Source organism: Hemicordylus capensis, chromosome 3, assembly GCF_027244095.1.
Source record: "Hemicordylus capensis ecotype Gifberg chromosome 3, rHemCap1.1.pri, whole genome shotgun sequence".
In the NCBI taxonomy this organism is placed as follows: domain Eukaryota; kingdom Metazoa; phylum Chordata; class Lepidosauria; order Squamata; family Cordylidae; genus Hemicordylus; species Hemicordylus capensis.
In genome coordinates, this window is record NC_069659.1 from 126,206,166 (window position 1) to 126,226,924 (window position 20,759).

A 20,759-nucleotide genomic window follows, 5' to 3' on the forward strand; every position below is an offset into this window, starting at 1 on the left:
AGAGTAGTTAATACTACTAATAACCATAGTAGTAATAAATAATGCTAATCTTAATTTCTGCATCCTCCCTCTCCTGGTTCTCTTGTTTCCATAGGACTTCTTCACATGCAGACCTGCACATTTTGTGTTTTGCATAAAGAGACTTATGGTGATTTAATGTGGTTGTTTTTCCTTGTTTGATCCCTGGTCAAGACTCCTCCTATTCAAGGTGGCAACAATAATTATACTACTAACAGTGATTTAAATACATCTGGTTTTGAGATGATAGTTAACACTCTTTTTTTAAACTTCCTTTGTTCTTCCATCCTCGTGAGCAAATTCACTCTCTTTCTCCTTTGGCATAACCATTTGTATGCTGAAATTGCACAGATTTATGTCCAAAGAAGATACACAGCTATGCAGATTTACGTGTCTGCTCCTTTCATGTATAAACAAGAAGGCTGGATGTGTATCTTATTTTAAGATGAAGCACGGTGCATGGGTAAGGGAAGTTCAGTGCCTTCCATTTCCTTATCTCCTCATACTAGACCAACTGCTCAACTTCTGTTTTTGAACTATAATTCCCATAATCCTCATCCACAGTGGCCAATAGCCAGGGATTATGGGAATTGTAGACCACCATCTGCAGGAAGGCTGACGCTGTGCAGCACTGCTTAAGACACTTCTCTACCAACCTAGCTTCAATACCGGAAGCAAGCCAAGTTGAGCAAGAAGTGCTCAAAGTGTGGGGGAAATTTGAATTCCTTACTTCTGCACCCTGCTTCCTCTTAGAATTAGCCCTCATCCCACTTTATACATTAACGTTTAACATGGCAAATGCGTGAATAACACATGTGGCTTGGCCCTTAGTAGAAATTTCCAATGCTTATATGCACATCCTGAGATCAGTGGAATCCTAAATATGTTCCTTTATGGATTCACCTGTCCGTTTGAGTGAGTGGAGTGTTCTTTCCTATTGCAGGTGGGTCTAGGGCTGAGTAAACACATTTCTATTTCTTATCACTAATGAGGGGTTGAATTTCATATTAAAAAATCACTTGGAAATTATAGCCATTGAAAGCTGTAGGGGTTAACTTCTAGGTGTTAACTTCCAAGTAGAGTGGATAAAAATTGATATTTAAATACCCCCCCCCCATCTAGGTTTCTTAAATGGATTTTTAAAATGCAGCTATAATGTTTTATTTTAAAAACAGCATGGTTTAAAGATAAATCTGAGCAATGCGATCACATCAGCTCTTAAAATTGAATGTATGACCCACTTAAGGCTATTTTCTTTTGAGAGAAAACTGTTGGAAACATCTTTGCCTGTTGTCATACAGGCCACCTTTGCACATAACAGCAAAGCAGAGGCAAACGTGCCAGAGGTTAAAAATCTTGGATGAAAGGAATGCAGAAAACTGCGGTTTTGTCACAGAGCTGCAGGTCAGTTTTAGCACCCAAACCTGAATTGTCACCTTAGGTCTGTGGTGAGTTTTGCCACTGAGACTTCAGGTTTGAAGGCAGCATTGTGTCATCTGCATTCTGCCACCATATTCTAACTGGAGTTGAGGACTGGAAGCTCCTCCTAATGGATTGGCTGCTACAGCTGTCATGCCACACACGCAGCCAGTGTGCCCCCCCTGTGCAGTCTCCCAGACTGCATATCAGATCATCTGAGAACGTGGGGTGAAGGCAAACTGTGGGTCTTTTGGACCCATGGTTTGCCGGTATGTGCGAAGGCGGCTAGTGTTTATGAACTTGTCTCTTGGCTTAATAATGGGGTCCAGGTAAGGATGTCAGTCAGCACAGGCGTTGTGCACTATTCCATGTAACATTTCTGGAAATCTTGAGCTGAGGTGGGGGGCAATACATTACAAAATACTAGAAGGAGAAAAGAAAAAATATCTCAGAGATATTGGGGAAAATGGAAATGTATGCCGTGCTTACCTAAGAACATAAACGGTATTGTGTCGAACTTGGTACAATACAAATAGTATAATTGTATTTTTTCCCCATAATTTAAAAGTATAAATGCTTTAATTTTATTTAATTACAAATATACCCAGTGTTGGGTATAATAGTGGTATAATACGTATTATGTATAATAAGTATTAGGTATAATACTTAAAGCTGCACTTTAAAATACTTACAGCTACAATCTTCATCATTCATTCATTCATTCGATTTCTATACCACCCTTCCAAAAATGGCTCAGGGCAGTTTACACAGAGAAATAATAAATAAATAAGATGGATCCCTGTCCCCAAAGGGCTCACAATCTAAAAAGAAACATAAGACAGACACCAGCAACAGTCACTGGAGGTACTGTGCTGAGGGGGGGATAGGGCCAGTTACTCCCCCCCCCCTTCTAAATAAAGAGAATCACCATGTTAAAAGATGCCTCTTTGCCAAGTTAGAATGGGTAAGTTAGCAGAGGTAATCTTATGCACACTTTTCTTGGGAGTAAATCTTATTTAATTAGAACTTATTTCTAAGTAAACATTTTTAGGATGCGGTTTATCCCTCCTAACTGGGCAAAGAGGCATCTTTTAACGTGGTGATTCTCTTTATTTAGCAGGGGGAAACTGGCCCCATCCACCCCTGGCACAGTACCTCCAGTTGATGGTGTCTATCTTGTGTTTCTTTTTAGATTGTGAGCCCTTTGGGGACAGGGATCCATCTTATTTACTTATTTATTTATTTATTTATTTATTATTTCTCTATGTAATCCACTTTGGAACCCTTTGTTGAAAAGTGGTATATAAATATTTGTTGTTGTTGTTGTGAAGTATGTATATCTTTGTGTTTGCCAATTGGGAAAGTAGGAATAAAATAAAAGTTGAGTAGAAGCCATCAGCCTGTAGTAAAGAAGGTGGGCTTAGAAACAGCCTGTATATCTCATCTGCAGAAAAAAGAATGTTTTTTAGAGAAAATGCTCAGAAAATTATCATCCCTATCATGTAGGGACCATACAACACCGATTCTAAAAGAACTGCGCTGGAGGCCGATATGTTTCTGAACAAAATACAAAGTGTTAGTTATTACCTGTAAAGCCCTTAACAGCTTAGATCCCGGGTACTTAAGAGAGCACCTTCTCTGTTGTGAACCCTGTTGCCTATTAAGATCATCTGGAGAGGCCCAGCTAGTTATGGTTGCTGCCAACTCGTTTGGTGGCAGCTCAGGACCGGGCCTTCTCTGTTGCTGCCCCAGGGCTTTCGAACACACTCCCTGCTGAAATAAGAGCATCTCCTTCTTTGTTTGTTTTTAGGGGAATCCTGAAGTCATACCTCTTTTCCCAGGTTTTTAACAGAAATTTAAAATTTTAATGTGTTTTTATGTATTGTGATTTGTATCTGTTTTATGAATTTTAAATGTTTTATATTTTATTTTATGTTTTAATCTGTACACCACCTAGAGAGTTCTATATTAGGTGGTATAAAAATTAAATAAATAAATGTGTAGGAATAAATTTGGATATTCAGTTACATTAAATGATGTTATAAAGCTTAAGTCCATACATAGCAAGTGGCGTAGTAATTATAGACAGAATTAGCTATCCTGAACACAGGGTTGTGTTCCATTCTAGAAAATAATATATTATTTAAATACTAGCATGGCTCAAACTTATTTCTCTGTTCAGAATTTGTGAGCGAGAGATCTATAATTTAGGTTTGGGGCCTTCACTTTTTATTGCCCTTTTCAGTTGGTCTTTTTCTAAAAGTTCTTCCCTATTAAAAGGGGTTTCATGCTCAAGGTCTAAACTGGATGTCATAGTGGCAAATATGACTGACTTTTTAAAAAATTTGCCCCCCCTCCACCCACAGGAACCTGTATGCCTTTCTTTTACTCCTCATTTTATACAGAGTAGACATCTGAATGATGGCTCTGTCATGTCTCATAGGGCCCTCACTCTTGACTCCAGTGCTAAGTCTGCGCAATGTGGATGGTAATAGTTTCACAATGTCCACAAATTTCATTGCAAAGAGAGCTGAGGTTTCAAAACCTAGAAGTTGTAGATGCATTATCCCTAAAATACTAGAGTAGGAATAGAGAATTGCAGAATCACTGTATAGGCTGAACATTCCAAATTTAATCACATGTGACATCACTGGGAAAGTTTGTTCTGTATTGCTTTATTCCTGATAGTTCTTCACATTCTGCTTTTCTGCTTTCACTAGAAGACTTTAGTATGAAAGACTGTAAAGTAAAATTAGAAGAGAATTTTGACTTCCCTGAGGAATTTAAGTTCCTTGTACTTTGGAATGACAGCAGTGCTTTCTTTATGGAGTTTTGTATTTAAACTTTGTGGGTCAAATACAACAAATAAGTTAAAATTTAAACCATACCAGTAAAGGTATCTCAGGGTAGGTAAGCTGCTGTTATTCTGCATTAATGTTTCATTTCTGTTGTGGTATAGTTTGACTTGTTTCATGTCATGCTTAGATCTCTTTATGCATATTATACTTGAAGTCAACTGCTTTCCCCAAGCCTAAAAAGACTAGTTTCAGATATTGTGGTGGTATGTATGTATGTATGTATGTATGTATCTTCTATACAACAGGACTAATAGGGTTGGATTTTTAAGTTATTCATCTTTAGTTTACATAATTAGTATTTGTAGTTTTTATGATATAGAATGCTATGTCCACCAATTACTTGGTTTGGGAGAAATTAATTTATTTCCATTGCTATTTATTGCTGACCATGTATATAGAACATTGCAACTGTAGTGTTGCTGTTGGTTGAAAAAAAAACAAAAAACACACAGCACTGTTTCTTGAAAGCATATTTACATGGCATCTATGTACTAAATCTATGAAAGTGTAATATGCTTTCATTTTCACTTTTAATCTCAAAGCTTATTCTGTATCATGGCTGCTTAACTTCTGCCCTCCAGGTGTTTTTGGATTACACTTCCCAGCATTCCCAGCCACAGTGGCCAATAGTCAGGGATGATGGGAGTTGTAGGCCAACAACTGCAGGAGGGCCAAAGTTGAGCCCTCTTCTATATAGTTCTGTTTTAAAGAACTTCTCTAAGTGCTCCTTGCCTCATTGATTTTTGCAAGACCTAAATGTGTTAATGGGATATAGATGTTATGGAAGATGTACAATAAGTGCACCTATTGTAGAGAAGACACTTGTAGCTTAAGGTTCTGCTGGTTGCTTTTGTGCTGTTTGGCTGCAACAGACACTGGACACTTCTCACTGGCAACAACAGACACTTTTTACAAATATTTATATGTAACTTTTCAACAAAAACGTTTTTGTTGTTTCATATAGATAAAGGAAAAAATATATTCCCTTTCCCAAAAGGGCTCACATTCTGACAACAAACAAAAAGTAGATACCAGCAACAGCCACGGGAGGAATTCTGTGTTTGGGCTGAATAAAACCAATAGGGTTGCTAGGTAGTATGGTTATTTACAGCCTGGAAATCCACCACCAGATTTGAAGGCCAAATATAGGAATTGAATCCACATCCTAGTACTAGAATGTACTCTATATGCAGCCTCTTGTTGAGTGAAGATGAGATAGGCCTGCACAACATAAAGAGTCTGGCTTGAATGCAACCTCCAGAGAGTTCAAGTACCTATTATCTTTGTTCCTGTGGTGCCTGTGTTGTCGTCTTCTTCCTCTTCTTCTTCTTCTTCTTCTTCTTCTTCTTCTTCTAGGATTTAGGAGCACATATTGTTGGTGAGTGGCAGTGGTTGCTAAACCACAGGCAGACTTTTGAAGAAGGTCATGAGCGGTTAGGTAGAACATCTGGTCTCTTTTGTTGACCCTCTGTGGTTAGGCAGATGGAAGGAAATAATGCAAAGCCAGGAGTAATGGGTTTTTTTTAAAGATCTGTGGACTGGAAAGGAAAGCAAAATTGGAAGCTTAGTTTTAAATAAAAAGATAATCTCAACAAGAGAGTTAAAAATGTCTCCATACACACGTTTCTCCTCTCTCCTGTGCTTAGTCAACAAATCAAAGAACTGTATGGAGACAATGTATATATGTCCCATTCTTTCCTAAAATATGAGAGTAACTATGGCTGTTTGTGGCAAGGCTTCACAGCTACAAGTCCAGTTGAATGTGAACTTATAGATAAGGGTCTATATCTAAACTACAGGGAATTCATCCATGTGTGTGGAAGGGAGGGGTTATTTTTGGTGATCCCCGCACTTTCCTCTGTAGTTGTATGTTCCTCCCCACCCCACTCAAGGGTTCTGCAACCTCAAGTTCCTATTTTTGGAAGGCACAGGCAGCTGCAGGGAGAAGATGGTACTGACAACCATTTTTCTCTCCTGTACGCACATGCGCATACACAAGTGTGTATGTGTGCATGCATGCAGAATTGTTCCCTGTACACAACTCCTCGTTTAGATGTCAGCCAAGATCTGTGCTTAAATCCACATGCTAGAAGGTAAAATGAATTTAGGGCACACCTAAATGGTTGCTGGCAGTAGGCTTGCTATGTTACTGTGGATTCTGCCCTTAATTTTAAAAAATTAAATGCCAAGTCCTGCCAGTTGTTTTATTGGTCTCCTTTGTCTTATTCCTAGGGTTCACTGTATTGCAAGATAAATTCTCTAAGTGCTCTGAATCACAAGCCTTCTAGTCTTTCCTGAAACCCTTTGTCATGGACTGAAATGGAGGCACTTGAAACCCAAAGTAGATGCTGATATGAGGTTTGATGTCAGTGCATAATATGGAAGTGTTCAAATCAGTATGTATTAGATAATGCATAATATTTTCTCTTGTCAGCTTTGCTTAGGAGTTGTGAGGAAACATAGCATGGATCTATTAAACCGATTCCCCTTTGAGAGTGATATAGCAGAACAGTATTGGGTCAATAATCTGTGCTGACAGTTTCAAAGCACGGATATTAATCAGAGTAAAGAACATGCCAGTTTTTAACCTGTGAGGTTTAAGCAAGATTTGTTCGCTTCTGTTTGGCAGGAAGTATGATTGTAACTCTCTTGAGGAAGATTGGTTGAATCCAGTCTTCATAATCCTTTATAAACATTTTAATTTATTAGTAGGCTTCTTTAAGTATCACTAGCCTTCAGCATCACAAAAATGAGAATAAGTTAAACTAAACTTGCATATTTTAAATGGTTTAGAATGGCCTCCAAGAGCTTGGATTGACACAGATTTGAGTGGCACAGAAGAATAGAGTGGGTAAGGCAGCACGCAGGCTATGCAGACATGCTGTGGGGAGAAGAGCAATGGCAGGCACTAGGATTTAGATAAGAGGAAGCAGGATGTGTCTCCTTCCTTTTTGATCACCTGACTTCTTAGCTAGAAGGGTTGTGCCCAGAGGGACTTTGCTTGCCAACTCCAAGGGCCTTCGGTTCTTGGTTTCCTTCCCAACCAGCTGTCCTGCTAGTTCATTAAGTAAGGGACCTAGATCCTGATTCTCATGGCTCCTGTTGCAAGTCTGAAACATGTTGAAAGAGGGCCATGAGAAGCAATATTTCACCAAGCAGCTTTGTAGCCTTCCGAAGAACAAAATATATAGGGTATATATACCCTATATACAGGTTCCTCCAAATATATACAGGCTCCTCCAGTGATCCACACATTTAGGCTTAGTTCACTAAAGCAAGGTAAAGTGTGCCGTCAAGTCGATTTCGACTTCTAGTGCCCACAAAGCCATGTGGTTTTCTTTGGTAGAATACAGGAGGGGTTTACCTTTGCCTCCTCCAGCGCATCTTTCAGCATCTTCCTATATCACTGCTGCCTGATATAGTAGCAGCGGGGATTCGAACCTGCAACCTTCTGCTTGTTATTTAAGCATTTGCCCACTGCTAACCAGCCATTATTTGTGGTTGCCACCAATCATCTCTCTTCCTTCAGATCATTTCCTGGCACATGTCTCACTTAGGAGGTCTCTGTCATTTGCACTGGGATAAAGTAAGAAACTGTGGGAGCCCTCTCCTACTGCACAGAAAGGATTCCTGCTGTTTCTTATCTTCTCAAAAATGGCAGTGGAAATTCTGGGGAGGAGACCTGCATGGTGCTGGGTGTCCTTACCAGAGAGATGGGGGCACTTGCTGTTGGCAAGCGAATTCGTAGATGCCTGAGTGCTTCTGAATTGATCTTCCAATGAAATGATCCAAAACATAAAGACAAACATAAATTCCCCCCCGCCTTTTGTTTATTATCCCATCATCTTAATAACTTTCTATTCTTGCATATTTGTTGATTGGTTAAATGCTTAGCTCAGGGCAGGGTGAACATGTGAATACGCTCTTGATTTATTTGTTTATTGGCTGACTATCTGAGATGTAAGCAGTAACTAGATTCTTTTCTTAGGCCTTGTTTTGAAGAAAAGGTCATATTCCATTTTACATAACTATTGCATCTACAAATAGACAAAGTTTAGGATGCATATTAAGAAATTGAGGCAAAACAATTTGGGAGCTGGGCCAAACGTCTTGGCCTCTTCTTTCTCTACAGTAGTGTATATTTTGTTAAAGTGAGCAGGTGGAATTCAGGCAGCCTTGAATGTTCCTTTGCCTGTGACAAATGTAAACGTTCATTTGCTGTTATAATGAAAGATGAAGCTCACTATACTAGTGAAATAAAGAGCTGTCCAAACTCTCTCACTCATAGACAGAATGGCTGTGTAACAAAAACATTACGATAACTCTCACTTTCTGTGGCTCCCTGCCTGCTCCCATGTGTCTTCCTTATTCTCTTCTTTTTTTGTCATATCAGGCATTTTAAATAATCCTTTTTAAATCAGTGATGAGGAAATGAACTCAAGCTGGTGACAGCTTGCATTTTGAGCATATGATATGCAAGGATTCAACATCAAATGTTAATATTTTTTTTAATGTTTAATTTGAGTGGTATCACTGAAAAATTATTATCATGAATTAGGGGGCAGGAAAAGAAACAAGCTGAAGATATCTGGGTAGGGTGTGCTTATAAGCATATATCAGAAAGCTCCCCACTTCCTGATCAAATTGCATTGAGCTGCAACTGGTTTTATATAATATAACCTTGCCTATGACCTTTGCTTCATCTGACAGTATCTCCTGTTCATAATTTGGAAGAACCTTTGTTACTGGAAATTATGTGAGACTAAACCAAGTGAATTATCTGCAATTAATTGCAGTCCCATACAGGTTATACAGACTTGCTTTCACAGTTGCACAATATGGACAGTGTTGCCTGGTGTTACTTCTCTGACTCCTGTGCTGCAGAAATGGATGAAGCAGTACCTGCTGAGAGTCTGTTTTAGGTTTTATTAGCAGTATAGAGACCTGTACTGTACAGAATTTAGCAACCATAATGCCCATAAGTTGGTAGTCAGATAGTTGGTGGGAAATGCTGATGTTCTCCACCCTGGAAGTCTGCCTCAACCATCGTGGTGGCTTTTGAAATGGCAGCAGGTACTAGGGATGTGAACAGAACTGGTGGGGGCCGGTTCAAAGGCAGGGGTATACCTTTAAGAGTGTGGGGGGGTGCTCTTTCCCCTCCTGCTGTGTTTCCCTCGCCGGAGCTGCACTTTCAAATGGTCCAGCGAGGCAGAAGCATACCTCCCTGCTGTCCCATCCCCGTGTCGGACTGGAAGTGACAGGACATACCATGCGCACGTGCAGACCTAGGCATGAGCGTGCACACATCATGCGCGTGCCCAACATGTGCGTGGGGTCCTTCCTGTCACTTCTGGTCTGACGAGGGGATGGGTTGGCAGGGAGGTATTCTTCGATTTAAGCTGCAGTCTTTCAAAGCTATGCCATGTATGAGAGAGAGTTCTGTGACCAACTATTGCTGTAGCTGTTCAATGTAGCTTTGTTAAAAATCAGCAGGCAAGTAAATAAGGAAGGTGGTTTATTTACTTGGAGGGAAGGTGATTATAGGCCACTTCCAATCTCACAGGCAAGATACCTCTGAATGCCAGTTGCAAGGGAGCAACAGGAGGAGAGAGGGCATGCCCTCATCTCTTGCCTGTGGGCTTCTCAGAGGCATCTGGTGGGCCACACTGTGAAACTAGATAGACTAGATAGGCCTTCAGCCTGGTCCAGCAGGGCTGTTCTTACGAATCAGTTTGCTTGGAGAGCTACAGCAGAAGCTTCAGACCCTTCTTGCTGCATACATGGTTTTGCCCCATGCTCATGCACAGTTTTGTAGGCTTTCTACCCTAGTGTATACTCAGCATGTAACATCAAAGTACACATAGCATAACATTTATTTTCATGTAAATTGGGAGAAAAGAGACCTAACTTACATCCCTGATGAAAATGCATCAAAGCATTACTTTGATTCCCCCTCCCCCTTCTTCCCACTGGTGAGCTTGATAAGTCCCTGATCTTCCATGTGTGGTGCTGAGCAGGAGGGTGGAGTATTGTCTTTGGGAGAGTTCTGAGTACCTCTGAAGCGTAGTACTGCACAGATGAACCTCCACTCTCTCCTGAGATTAAAGCTGGGTAGCAAGGTTGGGAATTTATCCATCATTCCATGCTGTACTTGGAGGCACTCTGAGTTCCTGCTCTTTCCCCTAGTTGTGGCAACCATACTTTTTGGCTGGCTACTATCCAGCTAAAATGTATAAACCCTAAACCCCTAAATATTTTGCTTATGTGCTCAGCAATGAAATGGCATAAGCTTCTTATGGCAGGGAGCCCTGCCCATGTTAAAACTGATTTACTTATAAATGCTTTATGTATTTGCTTTACATTATACATTTCATATAATGTTGATATTTTAGTTTGGTAGATCTTCTCATTTGCCTACAGTCTGAATTCATACATTCATGTTTAGTGCTGTTTTTGTGTGTCCTACTTCCAAAGGGGGTATGGGGCTACCCTCTACTCTCCAGCATATTCACATATTATAAATAAGGTAGATTGTGTTTATTCACAAAAGCACTGATTCACATATTTGATCAGACCTGTGCTTTCTCATTTTGTTTATCTGCTGCCTTTATCAGGTGCTCATTAATGAGTGAAGAACCAAAAGGTTGGGACAGTGGCCAAGAAGAAATGGAGAATAAAAGTCTGGAAACTTCCCCGTCAGACCTAAAGTTAGTGGCCCACCCAAGAGCAAAAAGTAAGGTGTGGAAGTACTTTGGCTTTGATACCAATGCAGAAGGATGTATATTACAGTGGAAGAAAATCTACTGCCGTATTTGCATGGCACAGATTGCCTATTCAGGAAATACATCTAATCTCTCTTACCACCTTGAAAAGAATCACCCAGATGAATTTTGTGAATTTGTGAAAAGCAATACTGAGCAAATGAGGGAGGCCTTTGCAACTGCATTTTCAAAACTGAAGCCAGAGTCTTCCCAACAGGTTGTTCAGGACACTTTAATTATGAAGGCGAGCCACAGCTTTGAGAACAAAAAGCATCAGGAGCTGACAGCTGCAGTGATTGGCTTAATATGTGAGGGTTTATATCCGCCTTCTATTGTAGATGAGCCCACCTTCAAGAATCTCCTGAGGACAGCTGATCCCAGATACGAACTGCCTTGCAGGAAATATTTTTGTACAAAAGCAATTCCTGAAAAATACAGTGGTGTTAGGGATATTGTGTTAAAAGAACTCACTGACATTCTGTGGTGTGGCATATCTACTGATATGTGGAGAAGTGAAAACCAGAATAGATCATATGTAACCTTGTCAGTTCATTTTCTCAGTAATGGCTCTTCCAGCTGCCTGGCTGTTAATTCCCGATGTCTAAAGACATTTGAAGTGCCAGAGGAAAATACTGCAGAAACAATTACGCGAGTCCTCTATGAGATATTCATTGAATGGGGAATCAATGCAAAAGTTTTTGGCGCTACAACAGATTATGGGAAAGACATAGTGAAAGCTTGCTCTCTTCTGGATATTCCAGTGCAGATGCCATGCCTGGGGCAGACATTTAACGTGGGCATACAACAAGCTTTTCAGCTTCCTAAACTGTCTGGGCTCCTGTCCAGGTGTCGGAAATTGGTGGAATATTTTCAGCAGTCTGCAGTAGCCATGTACATGTTGAGTGAAAAGCAGAAGCAACAAAATAGTTTGCACTGTATGCTTGTGAGTGATCGTGTTTCTTGGTGGGGAAGCACACTTGCCATGTTGCAACGTCTTAAAGAGCAGCAGTTTGTAATTGCTGCAGTTCTTGTGGAGGATAGCAATAACCACCACCTGATGTTGGAAACCAGTGAATGGAATACAATTGAAGGGCTGGTGGACTTGCTCCAGCCATTCAAGCAAGTTGCAGAGATGATGTCAGCTTCTAAATACCCAACTATAAGTATGGTTAAACCCCTTCTACATATGCTGCTGAATACTACATTAAATATAAAAGAAAATGACTTGAAAGAGATCAGCATGGCAAAGGAAGTAATAGCCAAGGAATTATCTACAACATATCAGCATACACCTGAGATAGATATGTTTCTCAATGTTGCGACTTTCTTGGACCCAAGATACAAGAAGCTGCCCTTTCTTTCGGGATTTGAGAGGCAGCAAGTTGAAAACAGAGTGGTGGAAGAAGCAAAAAGTCTCCTAGAGAAAGTAAAAGAGAACAAATTCAGGCCTGAGGAGCAGTTTTTTGCAGCATCTGAAGAGCCACCAGTGAAAAAAGTCATAATTGCCTCCCCACCTCCCCCTACCAGTGCCATCAATAATATGCTTGCAGAAATTTTCTGCCAGACAGCGGGTGTTGAAGACCAGGAAGAGTGGCATGCTCAGATCATTGAGGAACTGAGCAATTTCAAATCACAAAAAGTTCTTGGACTTAATGAAGATCCACTCAAGTGGTGGTCTGACAGATTAGCTTTATTTCCTGTTTTACCAAAGGTACTTCAGAAATACTGGTGCATTGTGGCCACAAGGGTGTTCCCTGAACGTCTTTTTGGTTCCTCTTCCAATGTTGTTAGTGCTAAGAGAAACCGGTTAGCTCCTGCTCATGTAGATGAACAGATCTTTTTGTATGAGAACACTCGCAGTGGGTCAGAAGCAGAGCCTGAAGAAGAGGATGAAGGGGAATGGGGCTTGGAACAGGAGCACATTATTAATTTAAGTGATGCAGCAAATATAAACAGTAATTTCTTTAATATGTGAGATAGTGGCTTCATATAGAAGGAACACTTGCAGTATACTGAAAGTCACAGAACGGGTGTCTTGTCTTAAATCTCCCCCGACTTCTTGTAGTGATAGTACTGTAAATACAGACCTGTTGTAACATATCCTTGTTTATATAGATGTATGTATGTGTGTAATACATGTATATGTATGATTACTGTAGTAGATAATTACTGTGACCTGTCCCTTTAAAACACTGAAATGGGTATATGAGTTTATATTCATGGACTTTACCCAGATGTAGGCAAATGCTTGAACATGTGCATAGTCTCCATTGGTTTCTGTAGGACAAAAAGCAAAACCAGCACAAAGGTAACTTGAAGCATTTGAGCAGCTCTTCTTGCCTAAATTCACCCTGAATGAGCAAGCTTTATAGATGTTCTAACTGACTTACAAAGCCTCTCCGATCTAGGATTTTTGAAGTTTAAAAGCTTTGATTTAAAAGTTTTCTTGTTCAAATAATGTGTTAAATATTTAAAGCTTTTTAAAGGTCAGATCATCAGGGATTCTTATTATAAAAGACTTGATTTTAATGGATTGCTTCATGTGTTGCTTTCCCAAGAAGATTAATTTCTATATTGGAAAACATATCTTCTCTTCATGTGTTAGTGGCAGCATGAGTGATTTCCCCCCATTCCTTGTATTTCTTCTCCCCTCTCCTCGGTGATATGGCTGAGTCCTGAAAAATGTACCTGAGCGCCCCCCCCCGCTTTAAAATTACATGTGAAACAGCTCTAAGATCTGCTATACCAGGGAATATATCCTTAAATTGAGGTGTATTGCTAGTTGCCATAACGTATCATTGCAAATCATGATTGTTTCCCCAAAGGTTACGGAGATAATACTTTGCCATTATTAGTAGATATGCCATGCAAATATTTAGGATGGGATGAAGATCTGATTCTTCTCCACACTTTTATTTATATATTTATTTTAATAACCACATGCCTGGCATGCCGAGCAAGGATGCACCAGTGCAACGAGAGAACAACTTAACAAGGCTTCGCAAAAAAATTGCAGTGGGGAAATGGCAATTTTTGATGCCCTCCCCTTCCCCAGTAAGTCCTCTGTGCCACCTGAAAATATGTCTCTGAGGCTGCACAACCTTCTAGAGACATGTTTGGGATGCACAGAGGGCTTTCTGGGAAAGGAGAGGGCGTCACATTGCTGCTTCCACGCTGCACTGGTGCAGTTAATTGGGAAGTTCTGCTAGGCTGTTCTCTCGCTGCACTGATGCATCCTTGCTCTGTTTGTCAGCCAGTGAACTCGTGTGCCCTGTTAGCAAAACAAACATGGACACAACTCATTACAGGGTTGAACATGCTGCTTAGTGTGCTCAGTTTTATCCTTTGTGCAATGTATTACCCCCTTAAAAGGCACATGGAAGAGGTTTCAAAGTTGCAATGGAGCCTAAACCCTATACTTTATGAAATTATAAGTTTATTTTTACCAAAGGACATTCTGGGGATGAAGAGTAAAGTAAGTTTTAATTCTGTTCAAATTTGAATCTGGGTGAGGGGGTTAACCTCTCCCCCACAACCCTAAAAGTTCTGAAATTGTTCCTACCATGCCTGTACTTTCAAATGCCCTCTTCCCTAATGCTTTAGTCTGAAATACTGGAAGGAGACAGTACTGTTAAAGCTTTCATTCAACTTTAGCAGTGATTGCCTCAATGTCCTATTCACTGCTTGTTTTTTTTTTTTTAAATCATAGTATTAATTCTTGATTCAAAAGTTACTTTGTATCACTTAGAAAACTCTGTTGAAAAGCTGTGATTCATTTGGAGGAAGCTTGCATGTCTACACAGATGAGTGCTCCATGATCCTCATTTTATGCATTTGTTCTCCTTTTTACTTAATCAAGTTAGAAATGGTCTGAAAGGTCATGTTTACTAAGTGGGACACAGAACTTATGGGATATTTCAGGTTACATGTTGGAAACTAGGTTGGTGAACTAGTGCAACATCACAGAGTTGCTGCAACTCCAGCACAGGAGGCAGATGTATAGAACTGGCACTTCAGCCTTTGTAGATACATTCATTACCTATAAGACTCCCTCCAGCTCTATGATTCTATTAGGAAACCACCTGAGAACTTTGTGATGATATCATACATGTTTTATAATGTACACCTTATAAAGCATACAGTGTTTCTTTTCTAGGCATTCAGACCATGTTCTTGTGATGAACAGTAGCTTTTATTAAACAAATTCTTAACCTACTTGATCACCAGTTCTGGTCTCAGTGAGAAGAGAAGCAAGTTCTGTGAACAATTCATTATCCATGCAAGATGTTCTGCACTCATTTGCAGTGTGTCTGTTTGCCATAGAGAGGAGAAGGGCAATTTTACCTTAGAAAACAGGAGCTCTACATGATACACGGCTCACCTCTCAGGAACACAAACTTTCACGTTCTGAATGGGAGGGATTTGAATGGGAGACTCCATGTATGAGCACTGGAAAATATTCCTCTTAGGGGATGGAGTTACTCTGGGAAGAGCATCTGCATGCTTGCATGCAGAAGGTTCCAAGCTGCCTCCCTGGCATCTCCAAGATAGGGCTGAGAGAGACTCCCATCTGTAACCTTGGAGAAGCTGCTACCAATCTAGGTAGACATTATTGAGCTAGATGGACCAATGGTCTGAGTTGGCATATGGCAGCTTCCTATGTTTCTGATGTAATCTTGTACATGAAGTAAGTATGATCAACTGAGAAGTAAGGTATTTGCTCCTAAAACACCCTTATAAAAGCACCTACTGCTCTTGTGTTAGCTCATGTGGACAAAAACACAGTGTAACCTTTCTTGTTTAACAACAATATACGACCAGAGGCACTTGTTTTACAGTGGTTGCACTCCTATGACGGGTAGATTTCAGATGGTGACAGTTGCTCTTCAAAACAGGAGCTACTATATGGGGCCCAGGGCTCCATTCTGTAACCAATGCTTTTTAACATCTGCATGAAAACACACTGGGTGAGGTCATCAGGAAATTCAGTGCTGAGTGTTATCAGTATGTTGATGACACCCAAATCTTTTTCTCCTTGTCATCAATATCAGGAAATGTGTTAACCCTTAAATGCCTGCCTAAAGGCTGTAATGGGCTGGCTGGATAATAAACTGAAGCTGAATACAAGCAAGACAGAGATGCTCATTGTTGGGGATTCTAATCTGCAAGATGGGATAGAACTTCCTGTTCTGGACGAGGTTACACTCCCCCAGAAAAAATAGGTTCATAGCTTGGGTGTGCTCTTGGATCTGGGTCTCACTCTGGTGCCTCAGGTTGAGGCTGTGGCTAGGAGCGCTTCTTACCAGCTGTGACTGATTCCACAACTCTGCCCATTTCTTAAGGAGAGTGACCTGGAAACAGTAGTAACCAGCTGGTGACCTTCAGATTGGAGGTCTGGAGGTTGGGCTGCCATTGTATGTAGTTCGGAAACTTCAGTCAGTTCAAAATGCGGCAGCCAGATTGCTCTCTGAGGTATCCCAGAGAAACCACATTATGCTGTTCTTGAACAGTTGCACTGGCTGCCGATACCTTTCTGGACAAAGTACAAAGTGGTGGTATTACCTTTAAAGCCCTGAATGGCTTGGGTCCGGGTTACCTGAGGGAGTATCTTTCTCTACAGGATCCCCACGGCTTATTGAGATCATCAGGAGGGGTCCGTCTTGGGGTGCCACCAGTTCATCTGGTGGCATCCTGGGATTGGGCTGTCTCAGCTGTCATCTCTACATTGTGGAATGTATTCCTCTTGGATATAAGAAGATTGTATTCCTTGGAGGCCCTCAGGAGAGCTTTAAAGGCCCATCTTTTTAGCCTGGCTTGTAATGATATCTAGGTTTAATGTTACCTAGTTTTAATTGTAACTTTAATCTGCTTTTAATTGGTTTTTTATTTTAATTGTTATGTATTTTTTATTTTAGTATAAGCCGTCCTGAGCCACTTTAGGAAGGTTGGTATATTGATCAATCAGTCAAACAAACAGCTCTGATCATTAGAATTATATGGCAGTAGTGTTCCCTCTAACAGGGATTCCCAGATATTGACTACAACTCCCAGAATCCCCAGCTGCAATGGCAAGTTGTCTTGCACTATCTACTGGGTCTATATAGCCTGTCCTGTCTTGACTGTCATGAGGAGAGCTGGTCTTGTGGTAGCAAGCATGACTTGGCCCTATAGCTAAGCAGGGTCTGCCCTGGTTGCATCTGAATGGGAGACTTGATGTGTGAGCACTGCAAGATATTCCCCTCAGGGGATGAAGCTGCTCTGGGAATAGCAGAAGGTTTCAAGTTCCCTCCCTGGCTTCTCCAAGATAGGGCTGAGAGAGATTCCTGCCTGCAACCTTGGAGAAGCCACTGCCAGTCTGTGAAGAGAATACTGAGCTAGATAGACCAATGGTCTGACTCAGTATATGGCAGTTTCCTATGTTCCTATGACTTGCAAGGCCTTGGGCAAGTAATGCCTAGTCCTGCTATCTGAAATCATTTAACAGGAGAGGGTAGGGATTGAAGCTGAGACTTTCTGCATGTAAGCATGTGCTCTCCTGCTGGGCTGCTGGCTCTTTAGAAGTTGCATTTCCAAAGTTGCATGACTGTCTGTTGACTTTCCTTTACTTCCAGAGCTGGTTCTGTCTTGTGCTTGCCTTACCCCCCCCCCCCCCGCCCCCTGACTCCTCCCCCGCACCCATCCACCATTACTCTCCAAAGTTCATTTTCCATTTTCTTTAAACCTGCTCTCTTGTTCCACTTCATTGCCCAGACTAGGTTGCTGTACTAGCATTTTACCTCATTTGGATCTGTGTTAATTCCTAGGTTTCTCAATAGAGGTGAAAGGATGGATAAAAGGGTGTAAATGTAGACACACATGATATTTTGAAAGATATAAGTGGATTATAGTAGGTAGATAATACAAATGGTAAGCCCCTCTTGCCTTTATATCCTTTAGGTACAGGAGCTCATTTTACAAGCATACATGTACACACAAGGAATTTGAAAGTACATTGGATCACACTAAAGTATCTATAAACTAGTCGGTGAGGCCTGTTGTTGACTGGGCAAAGCCACTGCTAGGAAAGTTCAAGAAATGAAATCCAGGAGACCCTCTATTATCATGAGGGTAATATTAGCAGAAATTGTGACGTTGGAGTATGTGACCTAACCCCCAACATGGGGTTAGGTTTCTTAGCTAAACAATCCAATCTTGTGGCAAGAGTAGCTGGAGCATCCTACCCAGGGAGAGTGGCTATTTAAACTTCCCTGCTCATCAGATGAGAAGTGGGGAGTGGCTATTTAAACTTTAAACCTCTTTGGGCATCAGATGAGAGAACCTCTTCAGGCATCAGTTGCCTCTTTGGGTGAGTATACAGTTTAAATTGGCACTATCCCTGCTTCTCAGCTGACATGTGGAGAGGTTTAAGGAAGACGAGCGTGGATGCAGCAGCTTGCACCTCTTGCGCCAGTTCTTTACACCTCCCCATGCACCAGTTCAGAGGGAGAGTGGCTATTTAAACTATACCAAAATAGTTGGGTGTGTGTGTGTGTGTGTGTTAGAAAACTGAATAACCAAAACTACCCAACACCATAACTAATTTGTATAGAGGGAGGTGGCCGATAAATGGGCAAAACAACTGTTTTAGGGCTACCTGTGTTGTCACATAATTTAAAAAAATAATAACATATTATTAATGTACTTGCAAAAGGGAAGTCAGAGAACAGTTTGAAATTTGTAGGATTTCAACTTTAAACATTATTGATACAGTAAATTGAATCTGAGAAAGTTCTGCTTCTCTTGGGAATGATGTTTTTGAATTACTGATCTGATTATTATTGAGTGTTAAAAATGTGTTGAGCACAATAACAGTTAAAATTTGCTGAGTGTATTCAGAATTTCTTTTAAAAACTACCAAAAAAAAAAAAAAAGTAAACTCACCCTAAGCATATTCTGGTGTAAAAAGTAGTGCATTCAGCTAATTTAAGTGAAAAGATGGTGTATTCAAAATTTGGTAACTGTAAGTCATCTGGAAGTTTGACTTTGTTTTGCACAAACAAATTCTTCGAAATATATAATAGATAAAAGAGAAAGTTGATCCTTCAAGAGGGGCACAAAGCTACTGCGTGAGTCATAATATGCAGCTGATTGATCAACCATTGTAATTATGCAACCTTTATTTCAGTCAAATTCCATGAGAGTGAGCAAGCTAGCTAGCTATTTATTTATTTATTATTTATTATTAGCAAGCTAGCTAGCTATTTATTTATGTATTTAGCTAGCTAGCATATTTGTATACCACCTACTACTAAAGTCTCTAGGCAGTTTACAGCAATAAAAACAAACCAAGAAATTTTAACGATTAAAACATAAAAAGATCGAATTAACATGAAAGAAAGTATTTCAGTTTTACTTGAAAGAAAGATGCCTAGAAACTGTGGTCTGTGGATTGCAAGATATAAGTTTGGATCTCTTCTCCCATTGGGCATTCCTCAATCATAGACGAAGATCAGCAGTCTCTGATTGAGACTTAAAAAAACAAAAAATGTGTCATCTTATTTCCCCTGAACATTTCCTATTGTAAAAACTCATATTTGCTGCTGGATAAGTTCCACAGAGTCATTGCCATGCATTTCTGGCCTTTTTAATTTTTGGTATCCAAAATAAAATCATAGATGGTTGAAATGACATGTCTTGCTGATTTAAAAATTATTAGTTCTGTTTGTTGTGTGCAACATTATTTCATGTATTAAATTTGTACTGTTTAATAAAGCAGCAAAAGCTGAATCTATAACTTCCGTCTTTTTTTTTTTTTAAATCAACAAATCCTTCAAACATTTCCCTCTGACTCTGACACTAGACTATACATTCTTCTGTAGTGCTAAGGAGATTGCCTTCTTCAGTATATGCATGCAAATTCGGTATGACAGGGCTGCACAACTTAGGTCCTCCAGCTGTTGAACTACAACTCCCATCATCCACAGTGTCCAGTCATCAGGGATGATGGGAGTTGTAGTCCAACAACAACTGGCAGGCCAGAGTCGTGCAGCCCTGATGCATGATATATTTTCCCAAGTGGACCTAAAGTGTAAGTTGTTGCTATTTATAAACTCCTGTTTCCTCTTTTCACTGCTAAATGCACCAATAATATCCTTGGTCTTGTATGCCAACTTCTTGCATGCTAAATACAGAGCTGTTCTCCTGCATGGTGATGACAAGATTCTGGTTCAAGTTTTCTTCCATTATGAATAAGATATTCTCTTTCCATGGAAAAGGGAATATGCTGGAAATATGTCTCTCACCTTGTGACCACAGACTTAACTGTTCCTATATAATAATGTGTGCAATAGGGATGTGCACGGAACCGCGGAGCTGCCGTCTGGCACAGGTGTGTGGGGCTCTGTAAGGGCGGGGAAGGTGTATCCCCCCCCGCGTTTTCCCTGCCGGTGTGTTCGTTTGGAAAAGCTTTTGGGGCGGCAGGATACCTCCCTGCCGCCCCTTTCCCCAGTCGTCAGCAAAAGGCTTCAAAAAGCCTTTTGTGCGTGCGCGCGCAGTGACACAGAGACGTGACGTGCACACGCGCAAAAGGCTTTTTGAAGGCTTTTGCCAACGACTGGGGAGGTATCCTGCCGCTCCAAAAGCTTTTCCAAACGAACGCGCCGGCGGGGGAAACACGGCGGGGGGGGGAGTACACCCTCCCCCGCCCTTAAAGAGCCCCCCCACA

The 20,759-nt window shown here is 40.7% G+C and overlaps 1 protein-coding gene across 11 annotated transcripts in view; it reads left to right on the forward strand.

The window, feature by feature from the left end:
• The window catches only part of LOC128350287 (E3 SUMO-protein ligase ZBED1-like), a 256,967-nt gene that overhangs the window by 60,653 nt on the left and 175,555 nt on the right, over window positions 1-20,759 (forward strand). For 2 of the 11 annotated variants that reach the window (XM_053308321.1, XM_053308320.1), the window contains exon 2: window positions 10,910-15,271. The exons of 4 other annotated variants lie outside the window; for them this stretch is intronic. In XM_053308321.1, the coding sequence (XP_053164296.1) occupies window positions 10,920-13,031 (2,112 nt within the window). In that variant the 5' untranslated portion in view covers window positions 10,910-10,919 and the 3' untranslated portion in view covers window positions 13,032-15,271. Of the gene's footprint in view, window positions 1-6,527; window positions 6,661-10,909; window positions 15,272-20,759 lie in introns of those variants that run through there. 5 more of the 11 variants (XM_053308322.1, XM_053308325.1, XM_053308319.1 and 2 more) reach the window with 4 other exon arrangements.